Source organism: Phyllopteryx taeniolatus, chromosome 12, assembly GCF_024500385.1.
Source record: "Phyllopteryx taeniolatus isolate TA_2022b chromosome 12, UOR_Ptae_1.2, whole genome shotgun sequence".
In the NCBI taxonomy this organism is placed as follows: Eukaryota; Metazoa; Chordata; class Actinopteri; order Syngnathiformes; family Syngnathidae; genus Phyllopteryx; species Phyllopteryx taeniolatus.
This window is the reverse complement of record NC_084513.1, coordinates 24,336,034-24,351,022: the sequence shown is the minus strand read 5'-3', so window position 1 is coordinate 24,351,022 and position 14,989 is coordinate 24,336,034. Positions and strand designations below refer to the sequence as shown.

Sequence of the window (14,989 nt, the reverse complement as noted above, 5' to 3'; positions counted from 1 at the left end):
AGATCCTCACAACTGTTAGGCAGATCTGCTAACCAGTCGTCCACCGTTATTTTATTTTATATAAAAACTTGTGCCTTGTTGTCACATGAGCTTTTTTCTCCAATGCTCTTTTTCCTGTTCTTCAGGAAAGAAACCAATTGATTGACCAACAGCATAATACAGACCGAGACAAGTTACACAAGCTCCGTCTGCTTATGGTAAGTAAAATTTGCAAATCCCTAGAAATTGGGTGGTGGTGCTAAGTGGTGGGTGTTACAGCGCTGTTATTTAAAGAAGCACTTTGAGAATAGAATGAATGAGGACTACATCAGTCTTCTAGCTTGAACATTATCAGAACAGAACATGTATCATATCAGAAAGAGACCTTGAGGCAAATCAGTCATATTTTCAGTTCATCATTCAGCCCTACAGCTTCACTTGACTCTTTTCTGTTCAGGCTAGGAGGAATCGTGACATCGCCATTTTGCAGAGAAAGATTGATGAAGTGCCTTGCCGTGCAGAACTCACACAGTACCAGAAGAGATTCATCGAACTGTTTTGCCAAGGTGGATCCTGGCAAATCCTCCCCTCACTTCCATTTTCAACTAATGACCAACAAGCTAAATCAATTTTTGATTTTTTTTTTTCTTTCAGTTTCTGCAACACACAAAGAGACCAAACAGTTCTTCACTTTGTATAATACTTTAGATGACAAGAAAGTTTATCTCGAGAAGGAAGTAAGTATTTGTAGCTGTAAAAGGTAATTCATTCTGAAATGTTTACTTTTCTGTTTATATGTCCAGTTTCAAATTCACCTGTTGAAATTTAATAAATGCTAAATCTTAATGACAATAAACACTTTCCCCATTAGGTTAATTTGCTGAATTCCATTCATGACAACTTCCAACTGTAAGTACATTAATGTTGTTGTGGTATTATTGTTGTAATCAACCATAAACTCACTTTATGAGATACACATTGAATGTACCAGGTTACTCCCCTTTGCCTATTTGACAGGCTTAATGGTTCAAGGCATTGGATTGACTCGGGATAGTTGCAAAACTCAAGTATGACAAACTCACTCTGAAGCCCTCACAAGCCCTTTTCAATAGAGCACTATCATCTACCATTAGACAGACCATATTAAAGGGGAACTAAACCCAAAATTGGTTGAAGTAAGAATCTATTGTATGTCCCAGCACTAGTCAAAGCAAGGTACTCTGATGAATAATGCATTTGTGGAATCAGAATTGGACAGAATCATTCATCAACATAATGGCGGTGCCACGTTGGGAAACATCATGATCAACTGGAGACCGAAAGTTGAAGCCAAGGATACAGTAGCAAGTTGTCTGCTAATACAGGGCGCTAATCAACTTTGTCGGCTGGCATTGCAGTGAGTGATGGATTTGATCATTCGGTCCTGTGTACAACATGGCTGAAATGGAAAACATGCGATCGTCAGAGGAAGTTTAGCGAAGAATAAAAGTGTTGTACATAAACTAGTGGCGGCACGATACCAAAATTCTGACTTTTGACTTTTTACTTGCATAAAATACCTCGATACCGGTACTGAAATGATACCACGGCAAAAATGTAAAACATCAGTAAAACTGACAGAATAACTAAAAATGATTTTAGTTTCATTTTTATTTATTCCAAATATAAGGATAATCTTGAAAAATAATGTCATAAAGGAAGTAGCCCATTATTAAGTTATTTTCAAAAAAAATAATAATAATTAGATCGAAGCCTGCATTATCATATGAACATTATATATCAAGTATGTATGTGTATAAAATTGTATATCTATATACAGTATGGTATGATGTATCTTCTTCTCTTCCTTTTGGCTTGTCCCATTAGGGGTCGCCACATCGTGTCATCCTTTTCCATGTAAGCCTATCTCCTGTATCCCTCCTCTCTCAGACCAACTGCCCTCATGTCTTCCCTCACTACATCCATCAACCTTTTCTTTGGTCTCCCTCTAGCTCTCTTGCCTGGCAGCTCCATCCTCATCACTCTTCTACCAATATATATACTCCCTCTCTCTCTCATCTGGGCGTGTCAAAATCATCGAAGTTTGCTCTCTCTAACTTTGTGTCCAAAACATCTAACCTTTGCCGTCCCTCTGATGAGCTCATTTCTAATTTTATCCAAACCCGGTCACTCCGAGAGAGAACCTCAACATCTTCATTCCCGCCACCTCCAGCTCTGCTTCCTGTCGTCTCTTCAGTGCCACTGTCTCTAATCCGTACAGCATGCCTGGCCTCACCACTGTCTCATAAACTTTATCCTTCATCTTAGCAGAGACTCTTCTGTCACATAACACACCTGACACCTTCCTCCACTCGTTCCAACCTGCTTCGACCCGTTTCTTCACTTCCTGACCACACTCACCATTGCTGTGACTCTTGATCCGAAATATTTAAAGTCCTCCACCCTCGCTATCGCTACACCCTGGAGCATGACTCTTCCCCCTCCACCCCTCTCATTTATCCACGTACTGTATACAGTACTCTGTATGACTTTGCCTAATCTTCATTCCACTCCTTTCCAGTGCATGCCTCCACCTTTCTAACTGTTCCTCCACCTGCTCCTTGCTTTCACTGCAGATCACAATGTCATCTGGGAACATCATGGGCCATGGGGACTCCAGTCTAACCTCATCTGTTAGCCTATCCATCACCACTGCAAACAGGGAGGGGCTCAGGGCTGATCCCTGATGCAGTCCCACCTCCACCTTAAACGTCTCTGTCACACTTACAGCACAACTCATCACTGTTCTGCTGCCCTCATACATGTCCTGTACTATTTTAACATACTTCTCTGCCACTCCAGACTTCCACATGCAGTACCACAGTTCCTCTCTGGGTACTCTGTTATAGGCTTTCTCTAGACCTACAAAGACACAATGTCGCTCCTTCTGACTTTCTCTGTACTTCACCATCAACACCTTCAAGGCAAATAATGCATCTGTGGTACTCTTTCTAGGCATGAAACCATACTGTTGCTCGCAAATACTCACTTCTCTCCAAAGTCGAGCCTCCACTACTCTTTCCCATAGCTTCATTGTGTGGCTCATCAACTTATTTCCTCTACACCTCTGTACAGCACCCTTGTTCTTAAAAATGGGCACCACCACACTTTTCCTCCATTCCTTAGGCATCTTCTCACCCGCTAGAATTCTGTTGAACAAGCTGGTCAAAAACCCCACTGCCCCCTCTCTTAGATGCTCCCATACCTCCACAGGAGTGTCATCAGGACCAACTCCCTTTCCATTTTTCATCGTCTTTAGTGCCTTTTCAAATTCCCCCTTACTCAACATCGCTACTTCCTGGTCCCACCGCACTCACCTCGTCTACGCTTCTTTCTCTCTGATTTACCTCATTCATCAAGTCCTCAAAGTATTGTTTCCATCTATCCAGCACACTACTGTCACCAGTCCACACATTTCCATCGCTATTCTTAATTGCCTTAACCTGCTGCAAATCCGTCACACAGTCTGTAACCTCCTTCAGATTACATCGTCTGCACAAGATGTAATCCACCTGTGTGCTTCTACCTCCGCTCTTGTAGGTCACCCTATATTCCTGCCTCTTCTGGAAGAATGTGTTTACTGCAGCCATTTCCATCTTTTTGCAAAGTCTACCATCATCTGTCTTACCTGGATGCCGAACTTACCCATCACCTCTTCATCACCCCTGTTTCCTTCACCAACATGTCCATTAAAATCTGCACCAATCACGACTCTCTCTCTGTCTGGGATGCTCAGAACTACTTCGCCTAGCTCCTTCCAGAATTTCTCCCTGTGGGGGCATAGCCACTAATTATATTATACATTACACCCTCAATTTCAAGTTTCAGTCTCATCACTCGCGCACACACTCCAGCTGGCTGTGAATGAAGGCTTGCTTGCTCAAAAATCTCTATGGGATGCCGTGGCCATAAAACTCAGGGAGAGTTCACGGTTGAACCGTTTTATTTCAAACAAATACTAATACCGAGAGAGTTGCTAGTTTTATTTTGCACTTTTGTTAATTTATTACAAATGAATCCTAACTCAGTGTTTTATTTTGGACTTTAACTCTCTATTGCCGAGGGACTGTTCTGCCTTTTATCAGAAATAAAAAAGCTCTTTTTTTCCAAAAGTATCTGTCTTTGTGTGAATTGAAATTGTATGTATCAAAAAATACTAGTACTTGGTATTGGTGAGTACTCAAGAGTTGAGTACTCATACCGGTATCAGTCTGAAAAAAGCGGTATCGAACATCCCTAGTATCTATATTAGCGACTTCTCCGACCCCTCGAGTGACGATATTAGAAAAAGTGACGAGCAACAATGGCGCCAGTATAGTCCTTATTTTAGCAATGTTCTTATTTCCTGCAAGGTGGAGGGAAGGGGGGATTAGCCCCCTTAATGATTTGGTAGTCCCAACTAGGAATGGCTAATATACAAGTTAGTGGTTGGTTTATTTTGAAAATATAACAAAAAAAAAATGATGCACACTGTAGACAGGTTTTTTGCGGATGCTACCAAATGTCAATTTTAACATTTCTATTTTCTAATCATAACATATAACAAGTACCACCTTACAAAAAGAATATAATTGAATGCATTATATAGCTACATTAATATGGAACACAAATGTGGTTAGCATGTTGGCATGACCCTAGGCAACCGTTCCTGTTTCTCATTAATTGCCCACCTGATTTACAAAACGGATTTTATATATACTTGGGTTGTCTTTGCATGCAAATTCCATGCACATCAATCAGGAAGAGTGCAGATAATCTTTCACGGCAGTGTATATATGCAATATAGTAAAACATACAAAATTTAAAATTGCACAATCCTAACCCTAACCATAAAGAGTGTGTTGTGACTTCATAAAACTTGAAAGCGTCAGCCAAGAATTTTATCAATGAAAGTACAAATGAACGCCCTCTCCAATGTTTTCTAACACAATTCAATTGAAAAACAAACTGAAATATTTTTAGGGGAAAGACTGACATTGAAATAGTAAGTGCAACTCAAATCTACAGTATGTGGTACAGTATTGTTGGGGATGTGGCATTTCGAACTGCCAAAGAAGTCACATTCAAACATGATAGCCCTCATCGTCTGTTTTGGGGTGATTTTTCAAGAAAACCTGGACAAAGTCATTCACGACTTCACACCCACCCCAACAATGCTGAAGAGATTGTCATTGAAATTGCCATAAAAGCAAATTCATCAGAACTGACGTTTTGATTTAGGAACAGAAAACACAATTAATGGCTAACTCGGTTATGGTTTTGTTCTTCTACCAAAGTACAACTTTGGGTTGCAGCACAAGTAAATGTTGATTTGATTTTTTTTTTTTGCCCAGAATTGTTGTCACGATAAACAGTTCGTTTTTTAGATAGTACCTGCCCTTTTCTACACGGTGTCTGTCAGCTGTTCTCCAATGTTTTTATCTGTATTGTATGTATGGATGTTTGTCTAGAGCCATGTCATCTTCAGCAGCAAAGGAACAGTTCCTCAGACAGATGGAACAGATAGTGGAGGGAATCAGACAGAGTCGTATCAAGGTATAGTTCACTTTTTTGAAGCGTAAGAACATAACAGTAGGTCTGAACCCAACCTGATATGTTTGATCTTTTTGTCATCATTCCAATTTTATTTCACTAGCAAGAAAACCCTTTTAACACAATTCCTAAAAACATACAAAAACAACTCTCGATTGGGCTATTTTTATTATATCAGTGTATGTACATCTTCAATGGTTGAAAATGTTTAAGCAGACTTCATTCCTGAACTATTGATTCCTGCTCATTGACTGTTGTGTGCAAATTAGTGTGAATTGTTGTTTATCACTTTGTGTGCTGCGATTGACTGGGAAACAATCCAGGGTTGTTGTTGTTTGCCTTTCCCAACTGTCATGGGTTAGGCTTCCGCTTCCCCCCCCCCCCCCCCCCCGTTAATTTGAGTTTGACACACCTGGCTTAGAGTGTACCTTTGAGGATGGAACAAAAGCCGATGTGGGAGAATAGACCATACCTCTGATGCTTAATTTTACCCTAAATTTATCTGTGGGCTTCAACCCAGTGTATCTGAATTAAAAGAATTAATTCCCAGCTTTTGCATTGTCTCACACATATATGGAATGATTGTTTCAACCTTGTTTGGTGGCATAGATGACTTAATGTCAGTGAGATTACCTTTCATATCGTCTGAGGTAAAACACAATCATGTCTGCTCTTTTCAAACAGATTTGACAGCAGACCTGTTTAAGAAGGCACGGACGGTCATTAGTGACATTGGTATCACGATATACACTTGGAACATTCATGCAGGGTTTGTATGGTTTTAAAGCAGAAATGTAACACGCTAAATAATGCAGTCTTTACTTCAGCTTGCAGTCACTCTTAAGCACTAGCGGGCATCGCTCATGCACTACTAAAGAGCCCAGAGAGTCCAGTGGGAGGTCATTGTGGGACGTTAAGAATGTCAAGAGGGTCTATTCTAATTCCTCTGGCGAGTTCATGTGGAGGCTGGTCACTACTGCCACATCTGGTCAGGAGGCCTCCCAGATTCTTGGTTATTGGGTCCCACAGAAAAATGTATTTGTTAGGAGAATCATTAAAATGGCTGGGAGGGAGTATAGCTATTTTTATGGGCCCACTTGAGTCAGAACAGATGTCCTGTGTCCTGCAAAAACCGATCTGCTGGCTGAGGGTTCAGGAGGCAGGAATGCAAAGGTCATCAGGTCTTGGGTGGCGCAGTCGATAGTCTTGTAGGGAATATTCGTTACACCAGAAATCAGAATCATCTTTATTTGCCAAGTATGTCCAAAACACACAAGGAATTTGTCTCCGGTAGTTGGAGCCGCTCTAGTACAACAGACAGTCAATTTACAGAACACTTTGGAGACATAAAGACATTGACAAAAAACAATTGTTCAAAAAGATGCAGAGTCCTCTAGCAGTTCGAATGACTAATATCGCAATAGTCCGGTGCAATGACCATTGTGCAAAGGGCGCCGAGACTTCAAGGAGTGTATGCGGTTTAAAGTGACGAGTAGTGCGATAATCTGGGACAATGGTTGTGCAAATGTTACAGATACTCCTCAATCAGTGTGCAAATGGAGCAGATGCTACTCTGGCATGAGTGGCCAGTATATGCAAATAGTGCAGCGTGGCGAGACAACTACAGCGAGTGCACGAGTAATACATAATTGGCCCCACAGAAATGTGACAAAGAACTCAAGTCAAACAATTGCCAGCTTGTTGTAATGGAATTGTAGGTTAGCTGTTTAAGAAGTTGATCGCAAGAGGGAAGAAGCTGTTGGAATGTCTACTCGTTCTAGTTTGCATTGATCGGTAGCGCCTACCTGAGGGAAGGAGCTGGAAGAGCCGGTGACCGGGGTGGGGAGGGTCCGAGAGGATTTTGCACGCCCTTGTCTTAGTTGTGGCAGCGTGCAAGTCCTCAAGGGTGGGTAGGGGCGTACCGACAATCCTTTCAGCAGTTTCGATTGTCCGTTGCAGTCGGAGTTTGTCCTTTTTTGTAGCAGCACCAAACCAGACTGTGATGGAAGAACACAGGACTGATTCGATGACCGCTGTGTAGAACTGTCTCAGCAGCTCCGGTGGCATTCAATACCATAAACCATGATATCCTATATTGATCGATAAATTGGAAGATTATAGCATTAGGGATATAGCCTTAAACTGGATAAGAACCTACTGAACAGAAAGGCAACAGTTTGTGAAATTAAATCGAGTCAGTGTTAGGACCAAAATGGTGTATTTTATATATTAATGATTTATGCAATATGCCCCATTTACTGAAATTTGAGTTGCCTGCTCAAGACACAAATATTTTACTTTCTAGTGAGAAAATGCAGCACATTCGGGAGATAATTTAATTTAAAAAATGGTTGAATAAAAACAAGTGCACAGTAAATCTTTGTACAGTCAATATGTAGTTTTTTGTCTATGTATTTGAAACCTTGTGGTTGGATGACTGAGTCCAGCCCTTTCCTGTCTGATAGACCTCAGCAAGTTGTCCGTTTTGTTTGGCAGATTGAATGTTCCCCTGATAAATAGTTGACATTAGGACCATGAAAGGGCAGTCGCAAAGTCTGGCTAGCAGCCCTCCTCGCTTGTCTCAAAGAGGATGTCTCTGGCACTGAGCAGGCTTGTTGTTGTTGCTGGTGGTGTCAGGGCCGGATGGATCCTCCCGGCAGTCGTGGCCGCGTTGGCCTGTCCGAGGTCGGCAAGTCTCACCGCCCGATTGTCAGCTTCTCTGACGTGGCCACTCACCTACGTGAAGCCGAACAGGGCATGCGGCTCACAAGTCTTAACATCATCAGGTCTGGAGTAACATGAAAGTCCAAAATCTCGCGCATCCTTAGCAGTCATATCCCACAGTAGCAAGTGTCTCAAAAACGAATACATTCGACACTAAACCAACTATAAAAGAAGCACAAGAGAACTCTTGCCATGCAGCGGCGGCGCCAACGCTCTTTTGACCATGAGAGACACCAAGACTCAGGTGTGGTATGTGGGCGCTACATGGACCAATGAGAGGTAGTTACTTTGGTCTGATGATAAAAATGTTTGTTGTGTGAATGCTAATTGAACTAGACCGAATTTGCATTCGATGTATCTTTTTTTTCTTTCTCTTTTTAATCTTTGGTCCAGACAAGAGTACAGTTTAACAACCCATCAACTTATTTGGCTCATAGAAAACAAGCTGAGGTGTGAAAGCGCCTGGAGACCGATTACTTCAACCAGACAACGGGGAGCGGTGGTACTTGTGTGGCTACCTCACATACAAATTATTTATTGTTGAATTATTTTACTAGAATATTTGTTCCTATTAAAGAAAATCCCAAATGTGTCAAATGTTGTCTTCATGGGCTCCGTTCGTGCATATTGGGCACCCGGGGGCTACCCCAACTTGTATGTGGTGGGTTTTGAAAACCTTATGGCAAATTGCAAAAAACCTGTCGCAAAAGTGCGACATTTGTTCCAATTGTGACACATTACCTCTCCGATATCAGGTAAGATGTGTGCTTTATGCTTGCGGGCAGATGGAGAAGAAGAAGCAGGAGAACAAAATGAGGAGAGATCAGCTGAACGACAAATACCTGGAGCTGCTCGACATCCGGAGGCTTTATTTCAAAACAGTCAAAGACTTCAAAGAGGTAATGGTTAATGCATGAGGCATATCAACTAATACATAACTATAAATGTACATGAAAATTGAAAATCCGTTTCATCAACGTGGTCAACTCCCAATTTTGTTCCACCAGGAATGTCGAAAGAATGAAATGCTGCTGTCCAAATTGAGAGCAAAAGGAGCATCTTAGTTGCTGCATTGCTGTGGTGAACGGTGTGCTTAGACAAAATATGCATCGGTGAAAATACAGGAAACCGATACATTGCTCATGTGCGTCTTCTGATCTCTTTCCTGCTGGTCTCATGGATGATACTCTTGCCTTGATTCATTTGATGCAAACAATTCTGACATTGTATTTTTCTGTGCCCCCATGCTGAATGGAAAAAAAACTCATTGACCTCTTTAACAATAAATTTGCTGCATTTTTGTGTTTCCTTTTTTTTTTTTTTTGTTTGGAAGTATTATGTATTGTATTATTAAGCTGTTAATCATGTGATCCCAATGTCATGATTTTATTTAGCTGTTTGACTTGATTACCCTCCACTCTCTGGATTGTAAGTAAATAAATAATATCTACAATATTACACTTCCCCATACAACGATTTAAATGACGTTACCTCATTCAAGATGAGATGTCAATCTAAAGAAAAACAATTGAATGTTACAAAGCTAATTGAAATCTTACGACATTGATTCATTAAAATAAACGTTATGCTAACAAATGTTAGCAATTGTTAATGGTTAAACGTATCAGCGGGAAAGCATTTCGATGTTACTGTTTAAATCCTTCGACCGAGCCAGACAAGTCTGGGACCAATGGTGCAAACCGAAGGCACTCTTGTTCAGACATTCGATTTGCAGTCTGTGGAACAAAAGTTAAGAGCGTATCCTACATGAGTCCTCAAATTCTGGTCGTATGTAAGCCGAAAATGTTTCTGGGTGATCGATGTCGCAAAATAGTCGACCGTTTTTTGTTGTTTTGTCCAAGTCGCTTGAAGGAAAATATGAGCGACACTTCAAAATGTAAGTCAATATTGTCTCCTATGAAGCAATCGATTGATCCTTCTATGATTATTTTGGGAGATTTTGGCATCAATTCCAAATAGCCGTTGTAAAATGGTCGTCGTTTGTTTACAGTTCTGAAATTGAGCGCACGGCTTTGACCGACAAAGTTACGAGCACGATGCCCATTTCTAATAAGTGCCTCTAAGAAATCTCGCCGTGGAATGTCATTAACTGACAGATATTGGCGAAGTGGTTGCATGATTTTGCTGATCGCTTTCATTTGTCTGGGCCTAAAGAGTTATTTAGTTGTGTCTGCCCCTAAACCTAACACTATAGGTAAAGGTGTGAAATGCAATGGCGAACTGGACATGATCCCACCACCCTGTGGCATCTTGCCAGCGGTTCGAGTCGCTGCCAGAGGTCTGGTGCAACGGCGTTAGGGGTCATCAGGCCCACAATTGGACAGGACAGGTTAGTGCAATAGAAAATGGATGGGTGGAAAACACCGGTGAACATCTGCCTCACGGTATTGAGGACCTGCGTTCAAATCCGGCATCACCAATGTATAGTTTGCATGCTCAACCTATGCCTGCGTGAGTTTTCTCCAGGTACTGGGGTGCTTTTGTTTTGTTGTGTTTGTGAACACTAATTATCACCCACACCGATGCCGTGTGTGTTTCCCAGCAGGTCACAAATGGTTTCAGAACACACACACAATTTGAATCAGAGTTTTGAGTCTCGTAAATGTGAAATTGGGACAAAAGTGCTGTAAGATAGCAAGCACAATGCCACAACGGGCAACCGAGTGGCATACAAAGCAGCTCATGCTGCTGCGAAGGGCAGCAATTTGATGTCCTGTTGTGTTGCATGTGTGCGTCTGAAAGCATTTGTTTATTCATGTTTGTGTACTGCTCTGATATGTTATACAATATAAAGACATGTTTTAAAGTTTCAATGTAGAAATGAACCCCATATTGGCCAAATGTTTTGTAATGTCCATATAAATCAACGTATATCCAACAGAATGATGTCCTCGCTTGACTGTCATGAACGGAACAGAGGATTGTGGCCAGTTGTTAAAGATGTACCGTTTTTAGAAGAACTTATGTAAATCATTTCTGTGCGCACGTGTATATAGAGTACATATTGCGGGCATTGGGCCAAAAATCTTCCATGTCCAGATTTGGTCCGTCCATCCATCCATTTCCAACACCGCTTATCCTGAAGCAGAATCGCCAGGCAACTGATGATCTTTTCCGGCCCCTAACCTCGACCGCCGCGTGTGAGGAGCTGCCGTCCCCCTGACTGTGGCGTAGGCGGCAAGGATTAGCTGTTTTGCGTTTCTGCATCCAGTGTCCACTGATGCGCCGGGCCAACGTGTTACCACGGTAACCGCGTTACCCATTTGAAGTTTAAAGCCAAAGCTTAGGGTGACTCATGAATCACTTAATGATGAAGATAAAATGTTTGTGTGCAACGTGTAACTTTTTGAAATTGTATCATCAACTTGTTCTGACCATATGATTGCAACGTGTATATTGGTTTTAAAAAGAAAGCTCATTGAAGGAAATATAGAATACTTTATATTCTAATATGTAATATAATATAGAGTTTCATGGTGTAACTAGTTTGGAAGGTAAGCAAGGATGTGTATTGCAGTATAATCAGATTAAGGGGGTGGGAGTTTATTGCAGGAAAAAACGTGCAATAAACGACACGTTGAAATATTTGTTTTCATTCGATTGTTTGCTTTGTTAATAAAGTTGAATTGGATTGGAAGCGATCTTGTCAATGAAACCTACCTGGGATTTCAAAATGTTCCCGTCGTTCGTTTGACTGCTGGTATGGGCGAGAAGCTCTGAGAGGGATATTTAAAAAAATTCCAGACCCACCTACAATAGGTACAAATTTGCAAAAGACCACGTAATTAATAATAAAAAAAAGTATTAGCCCTCCTCCATCATGTTTTAAACACAAGCTTATTAAAAACACTTTTTAAACACACCGTAAACATATTCAAGTAAATTCGGAAATTTGCAAACAAAATGTGTAGAAAATATTGTACATATTGTAGTGACACTGTGTGACGTCGGTGAGGTTGGCCAATTGGCATAAACCCTTAGACTGTCCCCCTTTAAATCATCTATTAGTAGGTGGAAACATTTTAGAGCTACACAGCACTTTCTGAATTGCGTGGACTAAATTGACTAAATTGTAACATGACGACCTATGTGATTTCGGCAGAACTTTTGAACCCTTAAGTTTGAGCTAGTGGGCTCACGTTCGACACACTCGGATCGTTGTGAATCCACCTTTCAGATGAGGTCTCTTCCAGAATTACACCTACATCGCCCCGGAAAGCAATTCTCAAATATCACTGGAGTACAGCGCATCACCAGGGACCGGCGAGAGAGGAGGGCGCGTGAATGGAACAAAAAGCTCCTTCTGGCACTACTACCACAGGAGGAACGTTTGCTAAAACAAGGAGGCAGGAATGAGTCGACGAGTAGGAAATGTAATGTAGGCTGGCTGTAAAAGTGCTGAAACTAGCAGGCCCAAGTGCAGTGTCTTAAGACAAATGTCAATTACTAGGAAGTGCTTACAGCAGAACAACCCAGTCCAGGTGCATACAGACGTCTCAAATGTCCGTGTATATGCGCCACCCAGAGCAACAGTAATCAGATGAACACACTCCGTAAGAGTGAACGTGAGTGTAGAACGCTTTTTTTTGGGGGTCTGGTATAGATGCCCTGCGACTGGATAGCGACCAGTACAGGGTGTACCCGCCTCTCGCTCAAAAGTCAGCTGAGATGGGATCTAGCTCACTCTCGACCCTGATTAGGACAAATGCTATCGAAAGTGGTTTCACAGGTGACGTTTCCAGTTGTACATCCTCCTTGTATTCAAATTATTCGAAAATAGAAATACATTTTGTTGATCTTCAAATCGCGTCATGATTTGCTATTTAATAACACTAACACCCTAGCTGAGAAATTAGAATATTACATTCAAAAAAAAAAACAATCTTCAACAGGAATTGTTTTCATATTTTCTTATGTTTAATGAGCCTCTTATTTTTTAGTTGCACTCTATGAAGTGAACTCATTTATGAGAGTGTAATTGTTTTCAATGCACCTATAACTTTTGAACTGTTTTAACTTTTAGTTTCCTACTCAATGACCATCTGCTACACTCACCAGTCCCCATCCTTTATGACTTAATTATATGTTTCATGTTAATTAAGCCAAGACGCCCGACATTGTTATGCAAATGCACGAGGAAATGAACAGATGATTACGCCTGTAACCGCTTTACAACAGCTATAGCATTGATAATCTAATGTTTTGGACACCTTGTTTACCAAACATAAGCGGGCAGAACAGTGCTAAGGTGTACCTAATGAAGTGTCCGGGAAGAGCTGCGTCATCATGGCTGCCACTGAGTGTGGGCTTGAAATAAATGAAATTACATTAAGTGGGACCTACGCCGTAACAATGCCTGCCCTCAGATGCCTTCTGGCTTACCTCTAACCCCCCCCCCCCCCCCCCCCAATATTATCTTTTGAGTAATATTGAAAAATAATAATACAACATTGCAAAGCTGCTGTAGAGAAAGCGCAAAGAAGAAACAAGGGTTAGGGTTAACTTCTGCTGCTGGTTTTAGTAGTATTTTATCATCAAATTAAGGATGGGTTTTGTTTTATTTTGAAGACAGGGTCACCACGCAAGCAGGGAAGTCACAGTCCCCCAATACATAATTTAAACCTCACTGCCCAAGTACAGTTCAGTTGTATTTAACTTGTATTTTCAGCACATTTGTGTTGAATATTTAACATGCGGTCTTTAAAATTTGCTACAAGTTTGATTAAACTCGGGCAATGCCTTTTTATTTAATCGTGATTGAAGTCATTTTTATTTCCCCATATTTAAAGTGTTGCCATATTCAAACTGTGCATAACGCATGATAACGTGCGTACTGTGTCGGAATGTTGCTCATGACATGAACTGCTGAGGCCATTTAAAATCTTTCGCTCGCCAAAACAGCAGCACCTAACAAAGGAAACAGTCCCTGAGATCAATCAAAGTGCGGATTCTTTACGATTTGAGAAAAGATCTTCTGTTATTCTGTTATTAATACTGTTTAGAGACCCCTCTTCCGATGTGCAGTTGGATAACTAAACGACCCCCGCCGTTATAATAAGCATCTATTGGATCATTGCGTCCCATTTCTTTCATAAATATAATATGGCCCGCAGTGTAAATGTTTATTTTGGAAGCCTTTTTAAAAGTATTCTGTGCTTCCTCACTTTCATTGTGTGTTTTTGTTTTTTGTTTTTATTGATGCAAAGGCGAGTGTGGCATCTAAAAATATCTCTTTGTGATATTTCTGCTTACAAGAAAATAAACATTAAACGTGATGCTGCAGTGTGCAATTAGAGGCGCAACTAAACATCTGTCGGCCTGTAAGAACAATTTATATTCTATTATCACAACTTGTTTTTTTTCTTCACACACTAAGTATGTTTAATTCATACCATTGGCAGCGACGCGGTTTATTTATTTTTTGCTCCTTCTGTTAGCGTAAATGAGATTACCGCAACACTAGTATGGCTGCTTCCTAAAATTTCCTCTCATGGATTTAATAACATTTTATCTAATCATTTTGTAGACAGGATTACATTATCCGGTTCGGCTGGCCGCTCAGGCAGACGATGATGCTAACCACTTGCCAACCGTGCTGCCCATCTTCTCAGGACTACATGTCCTTTATAAATTTGACTTGTAGTGTCGCCCCCTGTTGTCGGAAAGAATGCTCGTCCATTGCACTTTAGCATTC

The 14,989-nt window shown here is 41.0% G+C and overlaps 1 protein-coding gene across 3 annotated transcripts in view; it reads left to right on the top strand.

Moving 5' to 3' along the window:
- The window catches only part of ccdc93 (coiled-coil domain containing 93), a 66,758-nt gene extending 57,176 nt beyond the window's left edge, over positions 1–9,582 (top strand). Inside the window, exons 17-23 of one of the 3 annotated variants that reach the window (XR_009791032.1) lie at positions 126–197; positions 437–545; positions 634–716; positions 851–888; positions 5,469–5,553; positions 6,235–6,319; positions 9,060–9,173. Coding sequence is in view for 1 of the 3 variants with exons in the window: in XM_061791677.1 (XP_061647661.1) it covers positions 126–197; positions 437–545; positions 634–716; positions 851–888; positions 5,469–5,553; positions 9,060–9,173; positions 9,282–9,338 (558 nt within the window). In the remaining 2 variants the exon portion in view is untranslated. Of the gene's footprint in view, positions 1–125; positions 198–436; positions 546–633; positions 717–850; positions 889–5,468; positions 5,554–6,234; positions 6,320–9,059; positions 9,174–9,281 lie in introns of those variants that run through there. The other 2 variants (XM_061791677.1, XR_009791033.1) reach the window with 2 other exon arrangements.
- The last annotated feature ends 5,407 nt before the right edge of the window (positions 9,583–14,989 follow it).